Source organism: Schistocerca gregaria, chromosome 1 (assembly GCF_023897955.1).
Source record: "Schistocerca gregaria isolate iqSchGreg1 chromosome 1, iqSchGreg1.2, whole genome shotgun sequence".
Lineage (NCBI taxonomy): Eukaryota > Metazoa > Arthropoda > Insecta > Orthoptera > Acrididae > Schistocerca > Schistocerca gregaria.
The window spans coordinates 973,287,554-973,313,154 of record NC_064920.1 but is presented as its reverse complement, the minus strand read 5'-3'; the positions used below and the strand labels follow the sequence as shown (position 1 = coordinate 973,313,154).

The following is a 25,601-nucleotide window of genomic DNA, read 5'->3' as shown; positions in this document are numbered from 1 at the left end:
CGGATTCCTCATTCCTTCCATGCCACGACGCGTGGCCAGTGTTATTCGTGCCGAAGGTGGATATACCGGCTATTACGTAGGTGGTCATAATGTTCTGGCTGATCAGTTTGTAAGGTTGTGTCCACCCGAGGTTGGCTCAGTTAGGGCCTGGCCTTTTTTCATATGATCGCAATTGGGCTCCATTATCCGGCACCACGAATCAATGACAGATGCAAATTTTATATTGGGGGGAAGTGTTGTACCTAGACAGTGTACCTAGGAATACATGATGGTTTTTGGTTGGTACTACAGCCTCGTGACTGATTTTAGAATCACATGAAGGAATGTGCATTAGACTCTACCATAGCAGTTTCCACTGTGTTCTGCAGATTTTGCTGTTGCTGTTCGCGAGGTTTTGTTTTGCGTAGCACTTGTAAATATTTCGAGTTTTACACATTTAAGAGCTTTATATTATACTAAAGCTGTTTGTAATATGTCGTCAGTTCTCCAGCTATAAAATTTTATGGCAAGCAAAGTAAATTCTACTTATTTCCAAAACTAGTTAGATAACATGTGGACGGTAAAGTTATACTTCGTCGGTCATGGACTGTGTTACATGTTGAAGCAGGGCAAGGCCTTTGCCATGGAACATGTGATATTTGCAAATTAAAGCGATTTCGTTAATGCCTCAACAATTTTACCTGTCTTGAAAATGGAAATTTGTACTAGTTTCCGGTTGCTTTAATTTCAAAAAACAATTGCCTTTCACTTGTTTTCTGTAGTACTGCTCCTAACTCTGAGGTGACAAGTCATGAAATCTTGCGTCGGACCTCACTTTGCCTGTTGTAATGCATTAGGTCGACGCTGCATGGACTCGACAAGTCGTTGGAAATCCCCTGCAGACATACTAAGCCATGCTGCCTCTACAGCCGTACACAATTGCGAAAGCGATTGAGGCGACAACGTTACGAGGTGCTGGAATCGTTTTGGAGAAATATTGATCCATGCAGGATTTTGTACACGAAATGGCGTGTCGATTATGGCCCATAAATGTTCTGTAGGATTCATTTCGGGCAATATGATTATCGAATTGTCCACAATGTTTATCCAACCAATTGCGAACAATTGTGACCCAGTGACATGTTTGGGAACATGAAGTCCATGAATGGCTGAAAATAGTCTCCAAGCAGCCGAACATTTACCTTTTCCAGTGAATGATCGGGTCTGTTGGAAGAGAGGACCCAGTCGATTCCATGTAAACACAGCCCACACCATTAAGGATGCACCACCAGTTTGCACAGTGCCTCGTTGACAAGTTTGATACTTGGCTTCGTCGGGCCTGCGCCACTGTATCCTACTATCAGCTCTTATCATCTAAAATCGGGAACTATCTCACCAGGCCACGGTTTTCTAGTTGCCCTACTCTCACGGACGAGGTCAAGAAGCCCATGAGAGTCGCTGCAGGCGATGTCGTGCTGTTGGCAAAGACGCGTTGGTCATTTGCTGCCATAGCCCATTAACGCCAAATTTCGCCGCACTGCCGTAACCGATACGTTCGTCGTAAGTCCTAAATTGATTTACGTGGTACTTTCACGCAATGTTCCTTGTCCGTTAACACTAACGACTCAACACAAACGCTGTTGCTCTCTGTCTGTAAGTGAAAGTCATCAGCCAGTGCGTTGTCTGCGTCACGAGGTAAGGCCTAATATATGGTATTCTCGCCACACTCTTGACACTGCGTTTCTCGGGATAGAGAATTCCCTAACGGTTTCCGAAATGGAATGCCCCATGCGTCTAGCTCCAACTACCATTCCGCGCTCAAAGCCTGTTAACTCCCGTCGGGCAAGCATGATGACTTCAGACACCTTTTCCTATGAATCACCTGAGTACAAATGACACCTGCCCTTTGATAGCTTGTGTACGTGATACTAATGGCCTCCGTATAGGCACATATCGCTATCCCCTGACTTCTGTCACTTCAGTGCAATTTGATTTGACTCACTCATTATTGGTGTCTAGTAGAGTAGTAATTTAACAGATAGGCTGTTAATTACCATAGTAACAAGATTTTCTTGATTCTTACACTTTGTAAATGTCAATAGAATAGTTAGGTATATGACCATGATGTACCTCGTAACATGTTTTATTATTTAGAAACAACCTGAAATTTCCGGAGAATTTTTTTTAAATTTCAGAAAACGTCTATAGCATATCAAAAGTGAATGCCATTTTTTAAAAGTGTAATAACAAAACATACTAAATTTTTATCACAGAGAAGTGAAAGTCTGAGAAGTCTCGCAAGTTACAGAACTTCTCCTACATTTTTGTACACCATTTGCTTCCTTTTCTAGTATTTGATGCCGTTGACAGAACCACCAAGTTTCATCAGGACGAAACGACTTGTCAACGCTCTTTGGCTTCTCGCTGTAGTTTGACGACTACTCTAATGAATTCAAAACCATGGCTGGCCCCACAGATCGCACGATCTTAACCAAACAGAGATTTTAGGATGCTGTAGATGCCCGTGTACTCGCAATGAATCCAGCACCAACTACCCAAGAACAACTGTGTGTGCCACTGTTAGATGCATGGATCAATATTTCTCCAAAACGATTCCAACACCTCGTAAAGTTCTCACCTCAATCGGGTACTGCAGACCTGTGGGCTCACCGAGAGGCGACTAGCTATCAACATCATATCCAGTGCGTTCCAATGACTTTTTAAAACAAAAATATGACAGCCCTTGGAACAACTTATCGTGAATGGTCGCTTGCCCTAACACGGATATATTTCTTGATGCACTCAGTGGCTGAGCACCACGTTTATTCCACATGACAAAGTAGGATAGACTTCTAATGCGACAAGAGCATGTGTAAAATGTTCGTAAGTTAAAAATCATTTCTACAACATACTCCATTCCCTGCATTGCAGTTGGAGTTTCGCTTGAATATAATTTCGTGTACTACACAGTAAATACATCAGCCGTCAGACGAATGAATCAGAGTAATGCGTAACATGAGTGGCAAGATAGAAAACAAACACCGGACAAAAATAATTCTTAGCATTACACGCGTCTTGACATGTTTCAGAAGTTATCACGTAAGTAACTAGAAACGTCCAATTGCAACACAGGTAACAGCACCGCATACTGATAACTCAGACACGTATTATTTCCTCAGACAGCGAGTGTTATCTATCACGCCATCGCATATTCACTTACGGCGATAAAAACTAAAGTATCAATTGCGCATAACCGTGAGTGATGGTCTCACAGACAAATGGAGATGGAATTCACAACAACAGGGAAATTCAAGTAGCTGTTGGTTTTCCATTTTGCACTTAATTTCTTAAACACACGAATAATTAATTGAAATTTATATGTATCAAAACCATTTTGCTTAACAAGAAATATTCTCCTTGCTTCACACGGAAATGAGCTGCAAGAAATTAAACGTGAGCTTTCTTGTTCTACCTCATGGGCCTCGTAGAGAAAGAGATACACCTAGTTTTCACCTTCCCAGATCTGTATCTATTTTGCGAAATTCTCCACGGAGAAATTTGCAAACACCGGAGTAAGCGCTACTGGCCCACTAACGTGCAAACTGGCAAAACACGTGGCCCCTCTGCTTCAGCCGAAACTGAAAACCGGCCGGCACAGACATTAAGGACTCTAGACGCATCACTGAAAAGCTGAAGGAACCAAAACTTGACCAAACGACATTCTGGTCAGATGTTGTTTCTTCTTTTACCAGTTTGGCACATAAAGACTCTCTGAAGCAAGTCGGTTCCATTTTCTCACTGGACATAACCAAGCTGCTTCATCCTGTCTTACCAAGAGCTGATACATATGGAATGGGTGCTTATACGAACGTCTGAAAGGTATCGCCATGGGTAATCCATTTTGGCGGGTGTCATTTTCTTCATACAGCATTTGCAAGACAGCCAAAGGGCTTGAAATTTTGTAAACTCAAGGTGTGGTATCATTACATTGATATATTCGTAGTGTGGAGCTATGGTAGAGAACGGCTCGGTGACTTCCTAAGACGTCTGCACACTCTCTACATCAGCATGAAATTTATTATGGAATCAGAAAAGGGTGAAATCATAATCTGTTATCTGTACGTCCGTAGCATAACCTTATTTTGCCCTCTGCAATACGTAAGAGGTCCCACCAGCAACCTGAGGCAAGAACATTAGTAACACAGAACATGATATTCACGATCACCAGTAGATAACAAATAAGAACTTGAAAACATTAAATAAAACAGAAAAGTATACAAATAATCTAAATAATATTATGTAAGAAGAGTGGATTAAGTACTACAAAAACCTCTGGTATGATACTGAGATGGCAAAGAAACAAGAAAAGTATACAGAAATAGTAGTAAAATGTCTAGATGACCTAATAATAAGAGAATTACTACAAAAAACTAAAGAGTAACAGATTTTTATCGAATTAATGGAGAGTTGAGGGTAATCATTACAACTTAAATTGTTGTATATGTTTCATATATGCTGGAAGCAAAAACGCGTACCAGGGAATTGGAAGAAAAAGAAAGTAAAATCGATATGTAAGAAAAGAGAAAAAAGTATACGTGAAAACTACACAGGGATAAACTTACTTGAAACGGCATATAAATTTTATGCAAAAATATTAAACATAAGGCTGAAAAAATGGCAGGGTCTTTACTTATGAAAAAACAGGTCGGATTTAGAAAAGCATAATCAACGACCGATGAAATTTTTATTTTACGACAGCTTACTGAAAAGCAGAGAGAGTATAAGAAAGAGAGACGCAATGCTTTTACAGATTTTGATGGGGCAACCGATAATGTGGATACAGAAACGTTATGGAGAATAACGAGGACATAAATTATCCGATATAGCTTACATCAGCTGTCTAAAGTTGGTGTAAAGAACAATCAGTGATCTTACATATAGAAGGTACACTACTAGCCATTAAAATTCCTACACCAAGAAGAAATGCAGATGATAAACGGTTATTCATTTGACAAATATATTATACTAGAACTCACATGTGATTACATTTTCACACAATTTCGGTGCATAGATTCTGAGAAACCAGTACCCAGAACAACCACCTCTGGCAGTAATAACGGCCTTGTTAAACCTGGGCATTGAGTCAAACAGAGCTTGGATGGCGTGTATAGGTACAGCTGCCCATGCAGCGTCATCATAACACAGTTCATCAAGAGTAGTGACTGGTGTATTGTGACGAGCCACTTGCTCAGTCATCATTGACCAGTCGTTTTCAATTAGTGAGAGATCTGAAGAATGTGATGGATAGGGCATCAGTCGAATAATTTCTGTATCCAGAAAGGCCCGTGCGAACCCAGCAACATGCGGTCGTGCATTATCCTGCTGAAATGTGGGGTTTCGCAGGGATCGAATGAACGGTAGAGCCACAGTCCGTAACACATGAAATGTAACGTCCACGGTTCAAAGTGCCGTCATTGAAAACAAGAGGTGACCGAGACGTGTAACCAATGGCACCCCATACCATCACGCAGGGGGATACGCCAGTATGGCGATGACGAATACACGCTTCCAATGTGAGTTCACCGTGATGTCGCCAAACACGGATTCGACCATCATGATGCTGTAAACAGAACCTGGATTCATCAGAAAAAATGACGTTTTGCCATTCGTGCACCCAGGTTCGTCGTTGAGTACATCATCGAAGGCGCTCCTGTCTGTGATGCAGCGTCAAGGGTAACCGCAGCCATGGTCTCCGAGCTGATAGTCCATGCTGCTGCAAACGTCTTTGAACTGTTCATATAGATGGTTGTTGTCTTGCAAACGTCCCCATATGTTGATTCTGGGATCGAGACGTGACTGCACGTTGCGTTACAACCATGCGGATAAGATGCCTGTCATCTCGACTGCTAGTGATACGAGGCCGTTGGGATCCAGCAAGGCGTTCCGTATTACCCTCCTGAATCCACCGATTCCATATTCTGCTAACAGCCATTGGATCTCGACCAACGCGAGGAGAAATGTCGCGATATGATAAACCGCAATCGCGATAGGCTACAATCCGACCTTTATCAAAGTCCTCCTTACACGAGGCATCACAACAACGTTTCACCAGGCAACGCTGGTCAACTGCTGTTTGTGTATGAGAAATCGGTTGGAAACTTTCATCGTGTCAGCAAGTTGTAGGTGTCGCGACCGGCGCCAACCTTGTGTGAATGTTCTGAAAAGCTAATCATTTGCATATCAGAGCATCTTCTACCTGTCGGTTCAATTTTGCGTCTATAGCACGTCATCTTCGTGGTGCAGCAATTCTAATGGCCATTTGTGTATATGTACGGAACCGATAGAAAGGCCTATGCTATGCAATACGCAATTCAATATTTACAATGACGTTCCAGATCGCAAATGAACCTTAGGATGAACACTGGGGTCCAACTCAATATCTTGGTAATGCTAAAATTACTGCTTTATTTAGGTATTATGTAAAATATGTACAGAATATAATATAAAAATCTAGTAAACATAAGTAAAAGGCATTTTGTGGAAAATATGCAATCAGAATTAATAAAGCAGTTAATGAAAAAAAATTAAAAAGTCAAATATTTTAACTATCGTGGATGAATATCGTATGAATTGAAGAAGATATGCAGATCAAATTGAATAGATTTGGAAGTATCTGTGGAACAATCAATACGTAGAACTTCAAAGCATAAGATACAGGATGACACGCGACTTAAATTTTTTAAAAAGTCACATTGTAAACCTATTATACGCAAAAGAACCGAGGGAGGTGAATAAAAGTAAAAAAAAAAAAACAAATACAAAGAATAGAAATTAGATATCTTAGAGTGGTGAATGAAAGAAAACATAAAATACAAAATTAAGGTATTCGAAAGAAACTGAGATTTTGGAGTGTTAAAGAGAAACTGGATGAAAACAAAAAGGAGTGGAATGAATATCTACAAAGAAGGAATCCGGAGATGACCAACTGCAAACAAAATGAGAAAAGAGAGTAAGGTGGAGACCGTAACAGACAGGCCAAAATTGGCATAATACGGAAATTGCAAAAGAAAACGATGATGATGTTTAGTTTGTGGGGCGCTCAACTGCGCAGTTTTCAGCGCCGGTACAAATTCCCAACCTTTGCTCATTGCAATCTCGCCACTTTCATGAATGAAGATGAAATGATGAGGACAACACAAACACCCAGTCATCTCGATGGAGGTGAAAATCGTTGACCCCACCGTGAATCGAACCCGGGACCCCGTGCTCGGGAAGCGAGAACGCGACTGCGAGACCACGAGCAGCAGACAAAAAGAAGAGGAGGAAGAAGATCTTGGTAATAAGCAATATTCATGAAACAAGATGATCATATGTTTCCTTCGTCTTTTTGCAATGTCGTCTGTTTTATCGGGGATAGTAAACTTCGAATTAGACAACCTTTCGGTATTTACACGTTGTTATGAGGCCTCTAGACCAGTCTTCTGGTGATACTCACGCTGCCCACAAGTGTTGGCGCACTCCACCTTCTGTGGATTGGTGTACGTCTGGTTGTCAGACCCGCACACGGGGTTGTACTGCGGCGGCGTCGGGCAGTCGCAGGGCACCGGAGACGCCGGCGCACCCGTAGATGTCGGGGTGGGTGGCGTCGGCGGCGACGGTGGCGGCTGCGGCGTCGTCGTCGTGGTGCTGGTGGTGGCGCTGTCCGGGGGGTCGGGCGGCAGGGTGAGCACCCCGGGCCACCAGCCCTGCCGCCCCTGAGGCAGCGACACTGCCACGCCCACTGTGAACAACACGCGCGCGGTGTCACAGCACTGGAAGTCACGTAGCCCTCGACTCGTCACAGTGATCGGCGACTCTTGATTACATTTTGTGGGAAAACACCTCTGAAATTCTGAGTAGTGTCAGGTTGTGCACGCAAGATGTTGTATGAGGAGACGCATTTCGACAACAATATGGACCTATTATTTGTTGAAAATGTAAGTGGCTTGTTTGTATGTTGGCAGCGCTATAGACTGTGTTAATATCGCTGACAGCGCTCTGCGCTCTGGGCAAGAGATTCTGTGGTTGGACGGATTAACAGCTAGCGAGTTGATAGGGAAGTGTATTTGCTTGGTATTTTAGTGGAAACTCTGCGTTGGTAGGACATGCATTGTAAAGCGAGGTGAAATGATGTGTTTCACAAGAAGATACGTTAGGAAATGTATGATGATGGATGTTTGGTTGATAATGTTAGGGGCGTGGATTTATTGACAACTACATAATTTTTCGGAATCGATGTCACATGAATAAGGTAAAATTTTCTCTTCAACGAAATCTTTCTTTCGCTAACCATATGCTTCCTACTGCTTAGAGTCTATAGTAGTTTATTTAGCTGGCTGCAGTCTTTTGTTATTTTCAGAAACAACGCATTGATTAAAAATAAAGATGTTTAGACCAATGCTACAGCGTCCATCACACTTTATCAGTATAGTGAATAAAACTGAAAGAAAAGGAAAGGAGAGTCCTCATCATGAAACTTAATACCAGCTGCCGCAGAGGAGTTCTTCAAAACTTTAAGCCGAGAAAATGGTGGAAGAATACACATTAATGGATTCTATCTGAGGCACCTCATGGATCAGACTATACCATATCGAAAAGAAAACAGTTCAAATCGTCTATGAAGTCATGGACCCATATGGTGACACAATTGGAAAACAAAACGAAAGTGTAAAAGTGCACTGGAGGACATTAGCTAAACTTTTTCAGATATAATCTTGAGAATCGTCCAAAAAGTAGAGTTTGCTATCACGTATATTACCAGCCTTAACTTACGGCGGTGAGAGATGATTTCTCAATGCGAAAACCATTCAAATATTTAGATTTGTTCATCGAACAATGGAGAGATTTTTGTTGAACCAACTAGGAGGTACAGGTACTAGATAAGAAACAAATCAGAGTGGATGTTGTAACTGTGGAGGTAGCCAAGACATGTTACTTCACCAATTAATGGCAGATAGGTTATGGAGTATGTTTCCTGGATCCCAGATTAAATGAAACATTGGGAATGATGATCTAATGGAAAGTGGGTAGAGATTTTAGATAGTACACAAGAGTACCATGGATATGTACTCGTGTGGTTGAAGATAGTAATGCATACAAAAAATGAACGTATGTCAAATGGCTGATGGTGATGGTGGTCACAGAGAAATCAAGTATGGTCACCGCCGGTCACCAACGGTCTGTACATCGTCCAGGGGAATGTCAACCGGTTGGCGCCTCCGCAGAAGTGAGCTCCAGTCATCAATCGGTCGCTTTTGTTGCCCTCGTGAGCAACGGAAGCTGATATAAGGGCGATAGCAGTTTGAAGCCCTCCGAGAGAACAGATTCATAAAAGTGACTGCCCATGTACAGACTGGCTCCAGTTTAGTTCCTCTGCACTGAACTGCTGATTGCCGTACAAATGTGGGTCCCAACAAATCTCAGAGAACTCCAGCCTTACCACAACTGCAATGTTGGACCTGGTGGTCTAATGGTAAAGCAATTGACTTGAAAAACAGATGTACCGGTATCGAATTCTGGTCGAACGATTGAAATTTTTCTGTCTGTCTAACTGGTATAGGTAGGAGACGCGCAAGTCGCCGAAGTGGCGTCCAATTGAAAGACCTACAACAAGCTGTCAACCCACGCGAAATTACACTACCAGCCATTAAAATTTCTACACCACGAAGATGACGTGCTACAGAGGCGAAATTTAACCGACAGGAAGAAGATGCTGTGATATGCAAATGATTAGCTTTTCAGAGCATTCACACAAGATTGCCGCTGGTGGCAATAGCTACAACGTTTCTCATACACAAACAGCAGTTGACCGGCGTTTCCTGGTGAAACGTTGTTGCGATGCCTCGTGTAAGGAGGAGAAATGCGTACCATCACGTTTCCTACTTTGATAAAAGTCGGATTCTAGCTTATCGCGATTGCGGTTTATCGTATCGTAACATGTCTGCTCGCGTTGGTCGAGATCAAATGACTGTTAGCAGAATATCGAATCGGTGGGTTCAGGAGGGTAATACGGAACGCTGTGCTCGATCACCCGGCGTGATGGTATGGGGTGCCATTAGTTACTCGTCTCGGTCACCTCTTTTTCGCACTGACGGCACTTTGAACAGTGGACGTTACATTTCAGATGTGATACGACCCGTGGCTCTACCCTTCATTCGATCCCTTCGAAACCCTACATTTTAGCAGGATAATGGACGACCGCATGTTGCAAGTCCTGTACGGGCCTTTCTGGATACAGAAAATGTTCGACTGCTCCCTTGGCCAGCACATTCTCCAGATCTTTCACCAATTGAAAACGGCTGGTCAGTGGTGGCCGAGCAACTGATCGTCACAATGCGCCAGTCACTACTCTTGATGAACTGTGGTATCGTGTGGAAGCTGAGTGGGCAGCTGTACCTGAACACGCCATCCAAGCTCTGTTTGACTCAATGCCCAGGCGTATCAAAGCCGTTATTACGGCCAGAGGTGATTGCTCTGGGTACTGATTTCTCAGTATCTATGCACCCAAATTGCGTGAAAATGTAATCACATGTCAGTTCTAATATAATATATTTGTCAAATGAATACCCGTTTATCATCTGCATTTCTTCTTGGTGTAGCAATATTAATGGCCAGTAGTGTATTATTATTTTAAAACTATTACAACAAATCAACACACTATTCACTGGCGTAGATTATAAATAATCACCAGCGCAACAAGTATGAATGTCAAAATTGGAAATAATAAAATGGTGGCAGTAAATTATGTAGTCAGAAGCAACACGGCGTACGTTCCTGGTGGCATGACACGGAACTTCGACAGCGACTTTTAGGGTTAACGTGAGATTATTCTATACTGAACTAGTGGTCGGAATGAATGTTCCAGGTGATACGAGATCTTCAATGGCCAGTCCGTGTGAGGAATGCTTTGTTTCATAACAAATAACTGTCTGTTGCATCGTCGTTGGTGGAGCTACCTAGAAAGAGGCTGACGTGTCCACGGCGAAGTCGCCCACTGCTTGTCAAAGATGTAGCGTTACTCGTTACATGAAGTACTTAAAGTACTTGTATGTTGCAGTAGGATGTAGAGCACAGGAGGCCAAACGACTGCACAGGGGGAAGTTCTGAACAGGCGTCATTCTATTTAGGAGAAATTTATCGTCGTGAATATATATGTACCAGAAACTGTATCATTATAGTAGCAAGACTCCGCATAAATAATTGTTCGTTCTGCACAACTGAAGAGGTGGTATTGAAAAAGATTAGGCCGTGGTCGAATTGATTTCACATTAAAACCCAACGTTTCGTCCACATCTGCGGAGGACATTTTCAAGGGGAATCTTAGATTTTTTAGAATATTACGTAAACTGAAGGAGGTGAACGTGGAAAGGGAATGAACTATTGATATCAGCTGCATCAGGATTTTCTGCAGCATCTGTGGCGGCTAGAGAAAATGTGTGCCACACTGAAAGTTAAACCCAGGATCTGCTACTAACTATGCACTTACGTTTACCACTGCGCCACCTGGACACAGTGTTTATCCCAAATGCGCTGACTATCACGGAACGCCTCCATATCGACGCACATTCAAACCTGGCACCACCTATCCGTAGTGCCTGCCCATGTCCTGCATTGCCGCAGGACGTCGGACGTAATTATACATCCGCACCGAATCTGGTGGATTCATTGCCCATTGAGGCTAATCAGTGTCAGTGTTTCGGACCTGTCCGAAAGAACGGACACCATGCATTCGCACAATTATTTGAATGTCTGATTCCCTGTCTCGTTACTGGGTGACGTCAGTCAGTAGAGAGCCGAGGTATCAATCGGACATTTCAAAGCAGCTACGATCCCCCTTGAAAATGTCCTTCGCAGATGGGGACGAAACGTTGGGTTTAAATGTGAAATCGATTCGACCAACACATAATAGCACGGAACATTTTATTAATTGTGATACTGCCGGCTGCGGAAGTTTACACTTAACAAAATTCATGAATACACACCCACCAACAGGCCCGTGAAAAACACACCAAGAAACACTGTGGAGAGTATTCTTGGGGCCGAACGAGTATTAACACAGATTGCAGTTAAGAAATGGGTTATTTTGTGAGTTCCTTGCATTTAGACTACTAGCTTGTATTTAGACTGGCGGTCATAACTTTGAACAATTGTTACGAACTCCACGTGTTGCTATTAGGTGTGGGTTGTCTTCTTCAAGAAAAGACTGTTCATTTCCGACTGTTAATTCCTTATCTCCTACTCGTTACTATCCCTAAAGATTCCGAATATTCAGTATGCATTTATCAGTCTTAGTATAACTACATTACAGGACATATTACTTTAGGATATGAATTAATGTTTGGTTTTGTTCAAATCTACCGTAACAATGAATCATTTCGTGTTTCGGTACAGCTGCTCTTAATAAGTCACCAACCTCAAAATAACTGTGAACCATTTGACATTGGGTTTTAAAGGTTCAGTACACCGTATGTTTACGTCTCTATTTTAAATGGAAATTATTTTTGTATGACACGTCACGCGGAGTAGCCAACATTGTACTGCGAAGTACAGTAACGAAGTTCAGAACTATATTTCCATGTTATTATTTATGTTGAGTGTTCTACGATCCTCGATGGTTTTGATATTAATTTGTGACATTACTTACGGAATACATCATCACCACTTTTGTGTACAGGTCTATGCAAGTCGTAGAAATTGCACTGTGCCGCAATCACTGCGAAGTTCTGCATGGCATGTAAATATCTTTGTGGCAACAATAAACTTTTATTAGGTGTTTTTATTCCGCTTATGTGTCTAGATACTTAATAGAGCTTGCTGCAAACGCAAACCAATTCGATTGTGTTTCTCGTTACTTCAGAGATTCACACTCTCATACTGTAACGTAAATTACACACGAAACTACAATGAAGAGCCAAAGAAACTGGTACTCATTTCTAATATCGTGTAGAGCCTCCGCGAGAAAGCAGAAGTGCCTCAACACGACTTGGCATGGACTCGACTAATGTCTGGAGTATGACTGAAGGGGACAGACACTATGAATCCTGCAAGGCTGTCAATAAATACGTAAGAGTACGAGGGGGTGAGAACTCTTCTGAACAGCACGTTGCAAGGCGCCCCAGATATGTTCAGTAATGTTCATATCTGCGGAGTTTGGTAGTCAGCGGAAATGTTTAAAATCAGAAGAGTGTTCCTGGAGCCATTCTGTAGCAATTTTGGACGTGTGGGGTGTCGCATTGTCCTGCTGGAATTGCCCAAGTCTGTCGGAATGCACAATGGACATGAATGGATGCAGGTGATCACAGAGGAAGATGCAGGTGATCATAGAGGATGCTTACGTAGGTGGCACCTCTCAGAGTCGTATTTAGACGTTTCGGGAGTCCCATATCACACCAACTGCACACGCCCCATACCATTATAGAGCCTCCACCATTTTGAACAGTCCTCTGCTGACACGCAGGGTCCATGGTTTCATGAGGTTGTCTCCATAAAAGTACACGTCCATCCGCTCGATACTATTTAAAACGAGACTCGTCCGACCAGGCAACATGTTCCCAGCCATCAACAGTCCATTGTCGGTGTTGACGGGCCCAAGTGAGGCGTAAATCTCTGTGTCGTGCAGTGATCAAGGATACGCGAGTGGGCCTTCCGCTCCGAAAGCCCATATCGGTTTCGTTGAATGGTTCGCATGCTGACACTTGTTGATGGCCCAGCATTGAAATCTGCAGCAATTTGCGGAAGTTTGCACTTATGTCACGTTAAATGATTCTCTTCAGTCGTCATTGGTCCCGTTCTTGCAGGATCTTTTTCCGGCCGCAGCGAAGTCGGAGATTTGATGTTTTACCGGATTCTTGACATTCGTGAAATGGTCGTACGGGAAAATCCACCTTGGAGAGACTGTGTCACATAGCTCGTGCGCCGACTATAACGTCCCGTACAAACTCATTTAAAATCTTGATAACCTGCCATTGTAGCAGCAATGACCGATCTAACAACTGCGCCAGACACTTGTTGTGTTACATAGGCGTTGCCGCCTGCAGCGCCATATTCCGTCTGTTTACATATCTCTGTATCTGAATACGCATATCAGTTGCTTTGGCACTTCAGTGTGATAACATCTTTCTAGGCGTACGTGTAGCAGCATTTTGCTGAAACATTGTGCCAACACTGTGTTTGCTTTTTGTTGGCAAATCTTACCAGCCCCGGACAACGTTATCAAGATTACATACATTTACGTAACAAAACTGCCACGTTCCTGCAAGTACCGGCTACCAGAATATCGCCGGATCCGGCTCTACAGTCCTCCAGCACTGAGCGACGCCACATGTGGCCTTGAAGCTTTGATTCCATCAGACTACCTTCTGCAAACATTACGCTACATGCTGTCCCTGCCCAAATAAAAGATAACTGGCGACGCGTTCAAGGTGGGCGAGCGCAAGGATAATGATTTTACCGCAGCAGGAATCTCACAAGAACACTCCCCTAGACGAAAATACAAGAGCGAGATCATGGACGGCAGCGGCATTTCTACACCGAACTTACTTCTGGCTTCGTTGACGTTTGTTATTAATTCCTTTTGTGTTACGTCTATTGATCCTGCATTACATACCCCAAGGATTACAGTTTCTTTACTTGTTTCCCGATATTAATTAACCAACTACCATTGCTTCCCATCAGCTTTTTATCCACTAATAAAAACAGCTAGAATTTTCTTTCAGTTAGTCACTGTTCTCCATCACTTCTATCTTAAGTCTCTTGTTTTCATTTTTCATGCAATTATCCGAATTCCCCCCTACAACATCTGAGACCGTCTGTTTTCTTTCAGTGTCATTTCGTGACTCGTCATCGAAAACGATCCCACGAAACAATGACAGCGTTGTGAAGGACTGAGGTGTTTATTATCTCGTTGAAGGTGGGGATCACCTGCGATATGTTGTACATCAATAAACGGATGCCGATGTTCCGACAGTACATCTTAGAATAATCATTTGTCAATGATAGACTGTGAAAAAATTGTCAGTGGCACTGCTTTGTCACATAAGAACTCTCACGAATACACACTGTCTGATCGAAAGTGTCTGGACAACCCTTTGGAATGCGGCATTGACTGCTAGATATGACATGAACAGACCCGTCAGTATAAAAGGAGGCGGACAGAGCCGTCTTATCAGTACAGTAGCAGAAACAGCAGAATGGATCGCTGAGTAGACATCGGTGACTTCGAAAGCGGGTTTTACATGTATCTCACCTGAGTAACAGAACCTTTAGGGACACTTTTGACCCTTCCATAGTGCGCAAGGCGGACATTGGTGATGTTACTGTGAAATGAAAACGCGAAGGAACAACTACAGCTCACACCCAGACCTCCATATCTGAGACACTCAGATCGCTACCAAACGTTCTGTGTCGAGAGAGTATCAATCAAAACACTGATTCAGTTCGTGCTATGTGCTTTCGTCCAGTAGAAGACCCGTGAACAGTAATTAAAAGTAACACCAGAATTGCGGAGTATAGGAAAAGCGTGTCTGTGAGCTTCGGCTGTGAATATCGTCTATAGGTGAGATGGTAGAGCATCAGATCGTCATACTAAAGATCACAAGATCAGAACTGACTTATGGCGAAATTTTTTTTAACTGTTTACGCGTCAAATTGTTATAAGGGAAAATATTTTTCTGACACCTGAAAGGACGTTTCGGAGTTTGTAGTACTGTTCTTTTGGCAATCTGCTTTTGCTTCATTAATTGAAAGCAGCAAAACTTACAGCGTAAATTTGTATAGATGACACCACACCTATTCATACAAATGTAGTCAATTGGTTTGGTACTTTCAACTAATGAAGTGAAAGCAGACTTCCAAAGGAACAGTGCTACAAATTCTGAAACGTCCTTTTACAAAACAATGTTCTCCCATATAACAATTTCACATGTAAACTGTTAAAAAAAATAGCCATCAGTAGGTTTCGAATGCGGATCCTCTTGTACGGCGGTCTACCAACTGACCTACCAGAGATCTCCATGTTTGCAGCTCACAGATAGGCTTTTGCTATACTCTGTAGCTCTCGTGTTACTTTTAATTACCATTTACACATGTTCTAAAAAATTGTTCAAATGGCTCTGAGCACTATGGGACTTAACATCTATGGTCATCAGTCCCCGAGAACTACTTAAACCTAACTAACCTAAGGACAAAACAAAACACACAGCCATCACGAGGCAGAGAAAATCCCTGACCCCGCCGGGAGTCGAACCCGGGAACCCGGGCGCGGGAAGCGAGAACGCTACCGCACGACCACGAGATGCGGGAACACATGTTCTACTGGACGATAGCACATAGCACGAATTAAGTCGGTGTTTTGGTTTATACTCTATCGACACACAACGTTTGGTACCGATCTGAGTGTCTGACGTCTCGAGGTTGTCCTGTAAGCCAAGACTAGGCAAATCTCAGCTACTGACGAATAGGGTAGATGGTTGTAAAAATCGCATGAAATCAGCAGGAGGGAGAAATAACTCGTGAGTTCCAAATACTTGCTGCAGTCCAGCTACCACAATGACCGTGCGAATGGAATTAAAAAGAATGGGGTACAATAATGGTTGAGCAGCTTCTCATAAACCAGCACCTCGTCATAAGTCAATCAGTGTTAAGCGACATTTGGAGTTGTGTAAAGACAACGCCACTGAATGGTGGATGACAGGAAACGAATGGTTAGCAGTGGTAAATCACGCTATGGCAAACCGATGGAGGGACTTGGGCTTGGCGAATGCCGGCCACAATTTTTAGTGCTACATTGAGGTACGGAGGTGAGTATTTTTTCGTGGTTATGGTCTTCTCACCTTACTGAGCCTTGAGAACTCGTTTAGTGAAGGAAGATATGAACACTTTTTACACCATTGTGTACCTCATACGGTAGAAGAACAGTTCGGAGAGTATGTATCACCATCATAATGCATCCTGTCGTAAAGCACATCTGTGAGAAAGAAGAAACCCAAGAAACCTATATCAACCGCATAAGGGTACATAAATGCAAAATCTATTGCAGAGTCAGCTTAACATCTCTTGTGTCCAAGTTGCTGAAAACATTAATATAAAGAAGAACGGCAAAGAAAAATGTGTATCTGTTACATGACGATCAATTTGGCTTTACGAAAGATAAATGCTCCGGAGAAGTAGTTCTGACTTCACGTTTGATAATGGAATCGAGACTGAAGAAAAAGTAAGAAATGTTAATAAGATCTGTCGTTCTAGAAAAAGCGTTCGACAATATGAAATAGTGGAAGATGTTCGAAATTCTGAGAAAAGAAGGATTAAGCTACAGGAAATGATGGGCGAAGAGGTGCTACAGGGGAATATTGATAATTAGGTGGACTGATAAGGAATGGAATGAGGAGATTTTCCGCAGAATCGGTGAAGAAAGGAATCCATGGAAAACACTGGCAAAAAGAAGGGACTGAAAGATAGGACATATGTTAAGACACCACGGAATAACCTCCACGATACTAGAGGGAGTTGTAGAGGGTAAAAATTGCAAAGAGGAAGATAGACATTGAAATTCATACAGAAAATAATTGATTCAATAGGTTGCGAGTGCTACTCTGTGATGAAAAGGTTGGCGCAGAGGAGAATTTCACGGCGGGTCGCATCAGACTCTTCAGAAGATGCAGTAATTGTCTTGTATGAGTAAACATCGAAGAAGCTTGCTTGCGTCTTTGATGTTTGATCTTTTTATGACTATCACAAATAGGCAGTTGTATTAAGGAATGATCAATAAAGTTGATCGTCGGTAAAGCAGATGCCAGACTGAGATTCATTGGAAGAATCCTAAGGAAATGCAATCCGACAACAAAGGAAGTAGGTTACAGTACGCTTGTTCGCCCACTGCTTGAATACTGCTCAGCAGTGTGGGATCCGCACCAGATAGGGTTGATAGAACAGATAGAGAAGATCCAACGGAGAGCAGCGCGCTTTGTTACAGGATCATTTAGTAATCGCGAAAGCGTTACGGAGATGATAGATAAACTCCAGTAGAAGACTCTGCATGAGAGACGCTCAGTAGCTCGGTACGGGCTTTTGTTAAAACTCCGAGAACATACCTTCACCGATGAGTCAAGCAGTATATTGCTCCCTCCTACGTATATCTCGCGAAGAGACCATGAGGATAAAATCAGAGAGATTAGAGCCCACACAGAAGCATACCGACAATCCTTCTTTCCACGTACAATACGAGACTGGAATAGAAGGGAGAACCGATAGAAGTACTCAGGGTACCCTCCGTCACACATCGTCAGGTGGCTTGCGGAGTATGGGTATAGATGTAGATAGATGTAGAAGGAAGGAATATTTAAAGTTTCATTTGGCATTGCAGCTGAATAACTTTTAGGCAACCGAAGATGATCAGATTCATGATCGAAATCGACCACCTTTAATAAAAAAAAAAGTAGTACAGCTGTGTATTATACAATGCAGCTCTTAACCTTTTTCCTTCGTTTGACTGCAGTAGTGCTACAGAAGTTATCCACACATTAAACAATTAGCTGATTCCACCCTCAACGTCCGCACTGTGTGCGGGCATCTCACAAATTTGAGAGCAGATGCAAATGTTACTTGGATGTCAAGTGTATGTTTATGTGTGATCTGCTATTATTGAACATAAAAACCAGGCAGAAATCAGTAGACTATGTAAGATTTACATATTTTTGTCTCATTATTAGAGCTACAAAATGATTTCGCCTCTAAAAGTTGTAGCATCGCCTGGGATCTCTGATGTCACTGCGCCCTCGGATTCGGACGTCCCTGCCGGTCGACACTTGCCTGACGGTGACTGGCGAACCGTGGCGGGGTCGCGAATCCCTGGGCGGAAGGCGAAAGTTGGTGCTGGCCGCAAGGCTGTGCCCTTACGTCCCCATAACAGGTTTGAGCTGCTACCCACTACTGAAAGTATTTCTAAGCCAGCAAGGGCGGCCTAGCCTGTTGCCACAGTGGCCGGTCTTCCTGAGGGGTTCGGACAGGCGTAGAGGCTGGGATTACTTGCCATTGGGAGCTCCAATGTCAGGCGGGTGAAGGAGCCCCTCAGGGATATGGCAGCTAAGGACGGGAAGAAAGCCAATGTGCACTCCGTGTGCATATCAGGGGAATCATCCAAGATGTGGAAAGGGTACTTCGGATGCCATGAAGAGTACAGGGTGCAGCCAACTGCAGGTGGTGGCTCAAGTCGGCACTAATGACGTGTGTCGCTATGGATCGGAAGAGATTCTCTCTGGTTTCCGGCGGCTATCTGAGTTGGTGAATACTGCCAGTCTTGCTAGCGACATGAAGACAGAGCTCACCAACTGCAACATCGTCGACAGGACCGATTGTGGACCTATGGTACAGAGCCGTGTGAAAGGTCTGAATCAGAGGCTCAGACGGTTCTGCGACCGTGTAGGTTGCAGACTCCTCGACTTGCGCCATAGGGTGGTGGGGGTTCCGGGTTCCACTAATAGGTCAGGTGTCCACTACACACAGGAGGCGGCTACACGGGTGACGCGTGGATTGGGCGGTTTTTTACGTTACACGGTCTCGGGAAAGATCAAAAAGGGCTCCAGCCTCAAAGGGTACAGGGCAAAGAAACGACGAGAATCGACCAAGGAACAGTCGGTATTGTAGTTGCAAATTGTCGTAGATGTTTGGAAAAGTACCAGAGCTTCAGGCGCTGATAGAAAGCACTAAATCTGAAATGGTTATAGGAACAGAAAGCTGGCTAAAGCCGGAGATAAATTGTGCCGAAAATTTTATAGAGGCGCAAACCGTGTTTAGAAAGGATAGATTAAATAAAGAGGGTGGTTCTGTGCTTGTGTCTGTTGGTAGTAGTTTATCTTGTAGCGAAGTCGAAATAGATAGTTCCTACGATTTACTATAGGTAAAGGTTATACTCAACAGCCGTACAAAAATAATAATTGGTTCCTTCTACTGATCCCCCGACTCAGATGATATAATAGCTGAACGCTTCCAAGAACACTGGAATCTCATTACAAATAAGTAACCCACTCATACAGTTATAATTGGTGGAGACTTCAGTCTACCCTAAATTTGTTAGCGAAAATATATGTTCAAAGCCGATGGTAGACAGAAAACATCTTCCGAAATTGTACTAAATGCTTTCTCTGAGAATTACTTTGAACAATTAGTTAATGAGCCCACAGGAATTGTAAATGGTTGGAAAACGCACTTGACCTCTTAGCCACAAATAATCCTGACGTAATAGAGTGTGTCATGACGGATACAGGGATTAGTGGACACGTCATTGCAGCGAGGCTCAAAACCGTATCACCAAAACCACTTAAAACAAACGCAAAATATAACTATTTAAAACAGCAGAAAAAAAATCGCTTGATGCCTTCCAAAGAGGGAGTCTCCATTCCTTCCAAGCTAATTATGTAAGTGTAGACGAGATTTGGCTCAAATTCAAAGATACAGTATCGACAGAAATAGATAGATTCATACCGCTTAAGTTAATAAGAGGAGGGAATGATCCACAATGGTACACAAAACACGCCAGAACACTGCTGCAGAAGCAACTAAAAAAAGCATGCCAAATTCAGAAGAACGCAAAATCCCCAAGACTGGCTAAGTTTCACGGAAGCTCGAAATTTAGTGCGGACGTCAATGCGAGATGCTTTTCATAGTTTCCACAATGAAATAATGTCTCAAAATATGGTAGAAAACGCAAAGAAATTCTGGTCGTATGTATAGTACAGCAATGGTAAAAAACAGTCAATACCGTCACTGCGCGACAGCGGTGGAAATGTTACCGATGATGGTGCCACTAAAGCGGAGTTACTAAATACAGTTTTCCGTAATTCCTTCACGAAAGAAGACGAAGTAAATATTGCAGAATTGAAACCAGAACAGCTGTTAGCATGAGTGACGTAAAAGTAGATACCTTAGGTGTTGCGAAACACTTAGAAAGCCAAGTATTCCGGTCCAGATGATATACCAATCAGGTTCCTCTCAGAGTGTGCAGACACAATAGCGCCTTTCTTAGCAATCATATACAACCTTTTACTTGACGAAAGGTCTGTTCCTAAAAACTGGAAAGCAGCACAGGGCACACCAATATTCAAGAAAGGAAATAGGAGTAACCCATTGAATTACAGACCCATATCACTGACGTAAATTTGCAGTAGGATTTTGGAGCATATACTGTACTCGAACATTATGTATCATCTTGAAGAAAATGACTTATTGATACATAAACAACAAGGATTCAGAAAATATTGTTCTTGTTCAACACAGCTATTCCCATGAAGTAATGAGTGCTGTCGACAAGGGATCTCAGATCGATTCCATATTCCTAGATATCCACAAGGCTTTCTCATAAGCGACTATTAATAAAATTGCGTGCACATGGTGTATCGTCTCAGATGTGTGACTAGATTCGTGATTTTCTCTCAGAGAGGTGACAGTTCGTCTCTCTGCTATCCCGATTTATATCAATGATCTAGGTGATAATCTCACAAACCCTTAGACTGTTTGAAGATGACGCCGTAATTCACCGTCTAGTAAAATTATCAGACGATCAGTTCCAATTACAAAATGATATAGAGAGAATTTCTGTATGGTGCGAAAAGTGGTAATTAGCGCTAAACAAAGAAAAGTGCGAGGTCATCCACATGGGTACTAAAAGAAATCCGATAAATTTTGAGTATACGATAAATCGCACAAATCTAATGTCTGTCAATTCGACTAAATACCTAGGAATTACAATTGCGAACAACTTAAATTGGAAAGACCACATTGATAATGTTGTGGGGAAGCCGAAACAAAGACTGGGCTTTGTTGGCAGAAAACTTAGAAGATGCGACAAACTCACTAAAGACACAGTCTACTGTACACTTGTCCGTCCTCTGCTGGGATATTGCTGCGCCGTATGGAATCCTTACCAGGTAGGATGACCGGAGGACATTGAAAAAGTGCAAAGAAGGGCAGCTCGTTTCGTGTTATCGCGCAATAGGTGTGAGAGTGTCGTTGATATGATACGCAAGCTGGGGTGGCAGTCATTGAAACACAGGCGGTTTTCTTTGCGGCGAGATCTATTTACGAAATTTCAATGACCAACTTTCTCTTACGAATGCGTGAATATTTTTTGATATGCTCCTACGTAGGGAGAAATGGTCATCATAATAAAATAAGAGAAATCAGAGCTCAAACGGAAAGATTTAGGTGTTCCTTTTTCCCATGCTCCATTCGAGAGTGGAATGGTAGAGAAATAGTATGAAAATGGTTCGATGAACCCTCTGCCAGGCACTTAAGTATGAATTGCAGAGTAACCATGTAGATGAAGAATAACTTAGCAGAGGTTGTAAACATAATTTAGAAATAGAAGGAAGTACAGCTGGAATACCTTCAACACTATCAAAAATATTTCTGATTACCAGCTTCAGTATAATCCTGGAAAAGACAATGAATCCATTATGTTTGACTTCAGATAAACAAGAACATCAGTTTCCAAAAATTAATTCTCGAAAGTGAAAGTGGAAATTAACACAACTGCGCGCTCTCAGGTATAACTTGTAGGCATACATTTTCCTTCATATAAACAAACAAAAAATAGTTGGGAAAGCGGGTATATGACCAAACACTGAGTGTGTATTGAAGAATTCGACTCTTACTCACCGACATAGGCTACAATGAATAATCGTAGCCAATGAACCGCATAAAATAAAATGAATCACATAAAATAAACGATTATTGAGGTCAAATTTAACATAAGGACATGCGATCTAAACCGATTATTTTCTATTTTACAAAGAAAACCAAACTAACTGGCATTTTAATCTTCACGAAGATACAGTTTTTCCCTCATTAATATCAAACAAGGTGAAATTACGGTAAAGGTCTCTGAAACTAACAGTAAGATTTCAGTCTACTAGCAGAAATTTTCACTTATTGTATCATGTAAGAAGGGAAAGTAGTTTGTGAAGGCAGTACTAGTAAGCTATTGATATACAGTAGCATTTTGGCTGGAAGTTGGATAGTACGATATCAACATGTCACCAAGAAGAGACTATATGTCCGCCTACAGCATATCTAAGCTACATCCATTGTTGAAATTCTGTACAACTCTAGGTAAATGAAGGAAAGTAAAGGAATTTTTACGATAGTCAATAGTGGAGTAAAGAGTAAACCGACTGGAAGAACGATACGTTGAGTTTATTCGGTAGTCCGCATGCGAACCTGCACCTATAACCGGACGTAGTGTGAAGAAAGTTGGACGTAAATTCTAGAATCCACTCTCTACTTGTGGAAAAAAAATTGTTATTACTCATAGGCAACATTTAATGCGTTACTTGTGAAAGGTCATTGATGTCAGAGCATCAAAATGAGTGATTTACCTGTGTGAGACAATTTTTAATCTATATAGCTATATAAATCGATTCAGCTGTTGCAGTTAGCTTTATGGCTAAGTAAATGAGAACCAGTTAAAACACAAATGCTGTTGCGCTGTAATGTATATGACCTAAGGTCATCTTCAGTCTGAAGACGATATAGGATGGCCTTTGCCTTTCTTCGACCTATGAAGTGGCTTACCCACTCTGTTGCAGGCGGTTTTACAATTTACTGTATACTCCACATCATGGCGAAATTCAACATTGCCAGAGAAGAAAGATACGATTAAAAAATAGAAAATAAATAATCCTGGGACCGACTGGAGACTGAAACACAGACCTTTCGTTTTGTAGTCTGGCACTTGCCCACTGTGCGAACGAGCCAGACATATTGACATTTAGTGAAACTTGTTATCAGTGTCAACGATCTTGACGTACTGCAGACATTTGGTTTGTAAGAAATTGAGGGAAACTTCAACGCACCGCTGGACCTTCGCATCAGTCACAAAAACGACAAAAAAATGTTTCCACAAATGTGTAATGGTACAGGGAACCCTGTTTAGACACGATTTTCAAGCGGAGATCTCTGTAACAAGTGAATTTTGTTTATTAGGAATGATATGAAGACTATTACACAAATAATTTGTGGAAATGCAACCGGGTGACGTCTTCGACAACCAATTATATTACTACTGATAGCCAGCCGGGGTGACCGAGCGGTTCGAGGCACTACAGTCTGGAACTGCGCGACCACTACGGTCGCAGGCTCGAATCCTGCCTCAGGCACGGATGTGTGTGATGTCCTTAGGTTGGTTAGGTTTAAGTAGTTCTGAGTTCTAGGGGACTGATTACCTCAGAAGTTAAGTCCTATAGTGCTCAGAGCCATTTGAAAGTTTTTTTTTTTTTTGCTACGAATAAACAGCCTGTAATTTTCTGGGCACAAAGGCATTTGTACCTGAAAATGATGGGGTCTCGACCAGTCGAAACATCAGCGATTGTCGATGACGTCACCCGGCTGCATTCCCGTATGTTGTTTGCATATTTTTTTACGCCGGGAGAAACTCAAATTTCACATGAAGAATATTGCTGGCAATGTGCTGGTGGTAGTCGATGTTATGCACATGGGATGTGAATGAGAGCAAATGGACAGAAACAGTCCTTTAGATGTGTGTTGCACTACAAACGGTAATTGCACAGAAGTTTATGAATTAAGTACGAGAAGTGATATATTGTGCACAGTCGTATCTATAACAGTAAGTTGTTAACTGCACAGGATATTGTTATTCTTGTTCGAAAACTCTGCACTGGTTCAGAGACGGGCAGACAAGAGCCCGGTGTGGCGCCTGCAGTACTCACGAGCGCACAGCAGGAGTAGCCAGGCGGTCGTCATGGCGGCGGAGGCGAGACTGCGTACCGCGAGCGCGGCCGGTGCGAGAAGTAGCGGAGCTGGGCGTGCGCGGGGCAGCCCCTGGACCCTGAAGCGCGGGATTCCAGGCAGATGACCTCGGCGGCCCGCTGCCAGCACCGGCCCGCACCTGCTGCTCTGACGCCAGGGCCAGCCGCAGGATGCGTCAGCTTCGTAACAGGTACCTTGCATACGTACAGCAATAGCGGCCAACTCGTCACGTAGCCTCTACCGTGCTGACCTTCAACTGGACTGCACTGCCTAACGATTCTCTAAATGAATCTCATTCTACAGTACTGGCCATTAAAACTGCTACACCACGAAGATGTCGTGCTATAGAAGTGAAATTTAACCGTCAGGAAAAAAAGCTGCTGTGATATGCAAATAATTAGCTTTTCAGAGCATTCACACAAGGTTGGCGACACCTATGACGTGCTGACATGAGCAAAGTTTCCAACCGATTTCTCACACACAAACATCAGTTGACCGGCGTTGCCTGGTGGAATGTTGCTGTGATGCATCGTGTAAGGAGGAGAAATGCGTACCATCACGTTGCCGGCTTTGATAAAGGTCGGATTGTAGCCTATGGCGATTACGGTTTATCGTATCGTGACATTGCTGCTCGCGTTGGTCTACATCCAATCACTGTTACACAATATGGAATCGGTGGCATCCGGAGGGGAATACGTAACGCCATGCTGGATCCCAACGGCGTCGTATCACTAGCAGTCGAGATGACAGGCATCTTATCCGCATTGCTGTAACGGATCGTGCAGCCACGTCTCGATTCCTGAGTCAACAGATAGGGACGTTTGCAA

The 25,601-nt window shown here is 42.8% G+C and overlaps 1 protein-coding gene across 1 annotated transcript in view; it reads right to left on the bottom strand.

Moving 5' to 3' along the window:
- Positions 1–24,975, bottom strand: part of LOC126282679 (uncharacterized) — a 34,274-nt gene extending 9,299 nt beyond the window's left edge. Inside the window, exons 1-2 of the mRNA XM_049982217.1 lie at positions 24,735–24,975; positions 7,475–7,759 (exon numbers count right to left, since the gene is read on the bottom strand). Of these exons, the coding sequence (XP_049838174.1) occupies positions 7,475–7,759; positions 24,735–24,975 (526 nt within the window). The remainder of the gene's footprint in view (positions 1–7,474; positions 7,760–24,734) is intronic.
- Between the last annotated feature and the right edge of the window lie 626 nt (positions 24,976–25,601).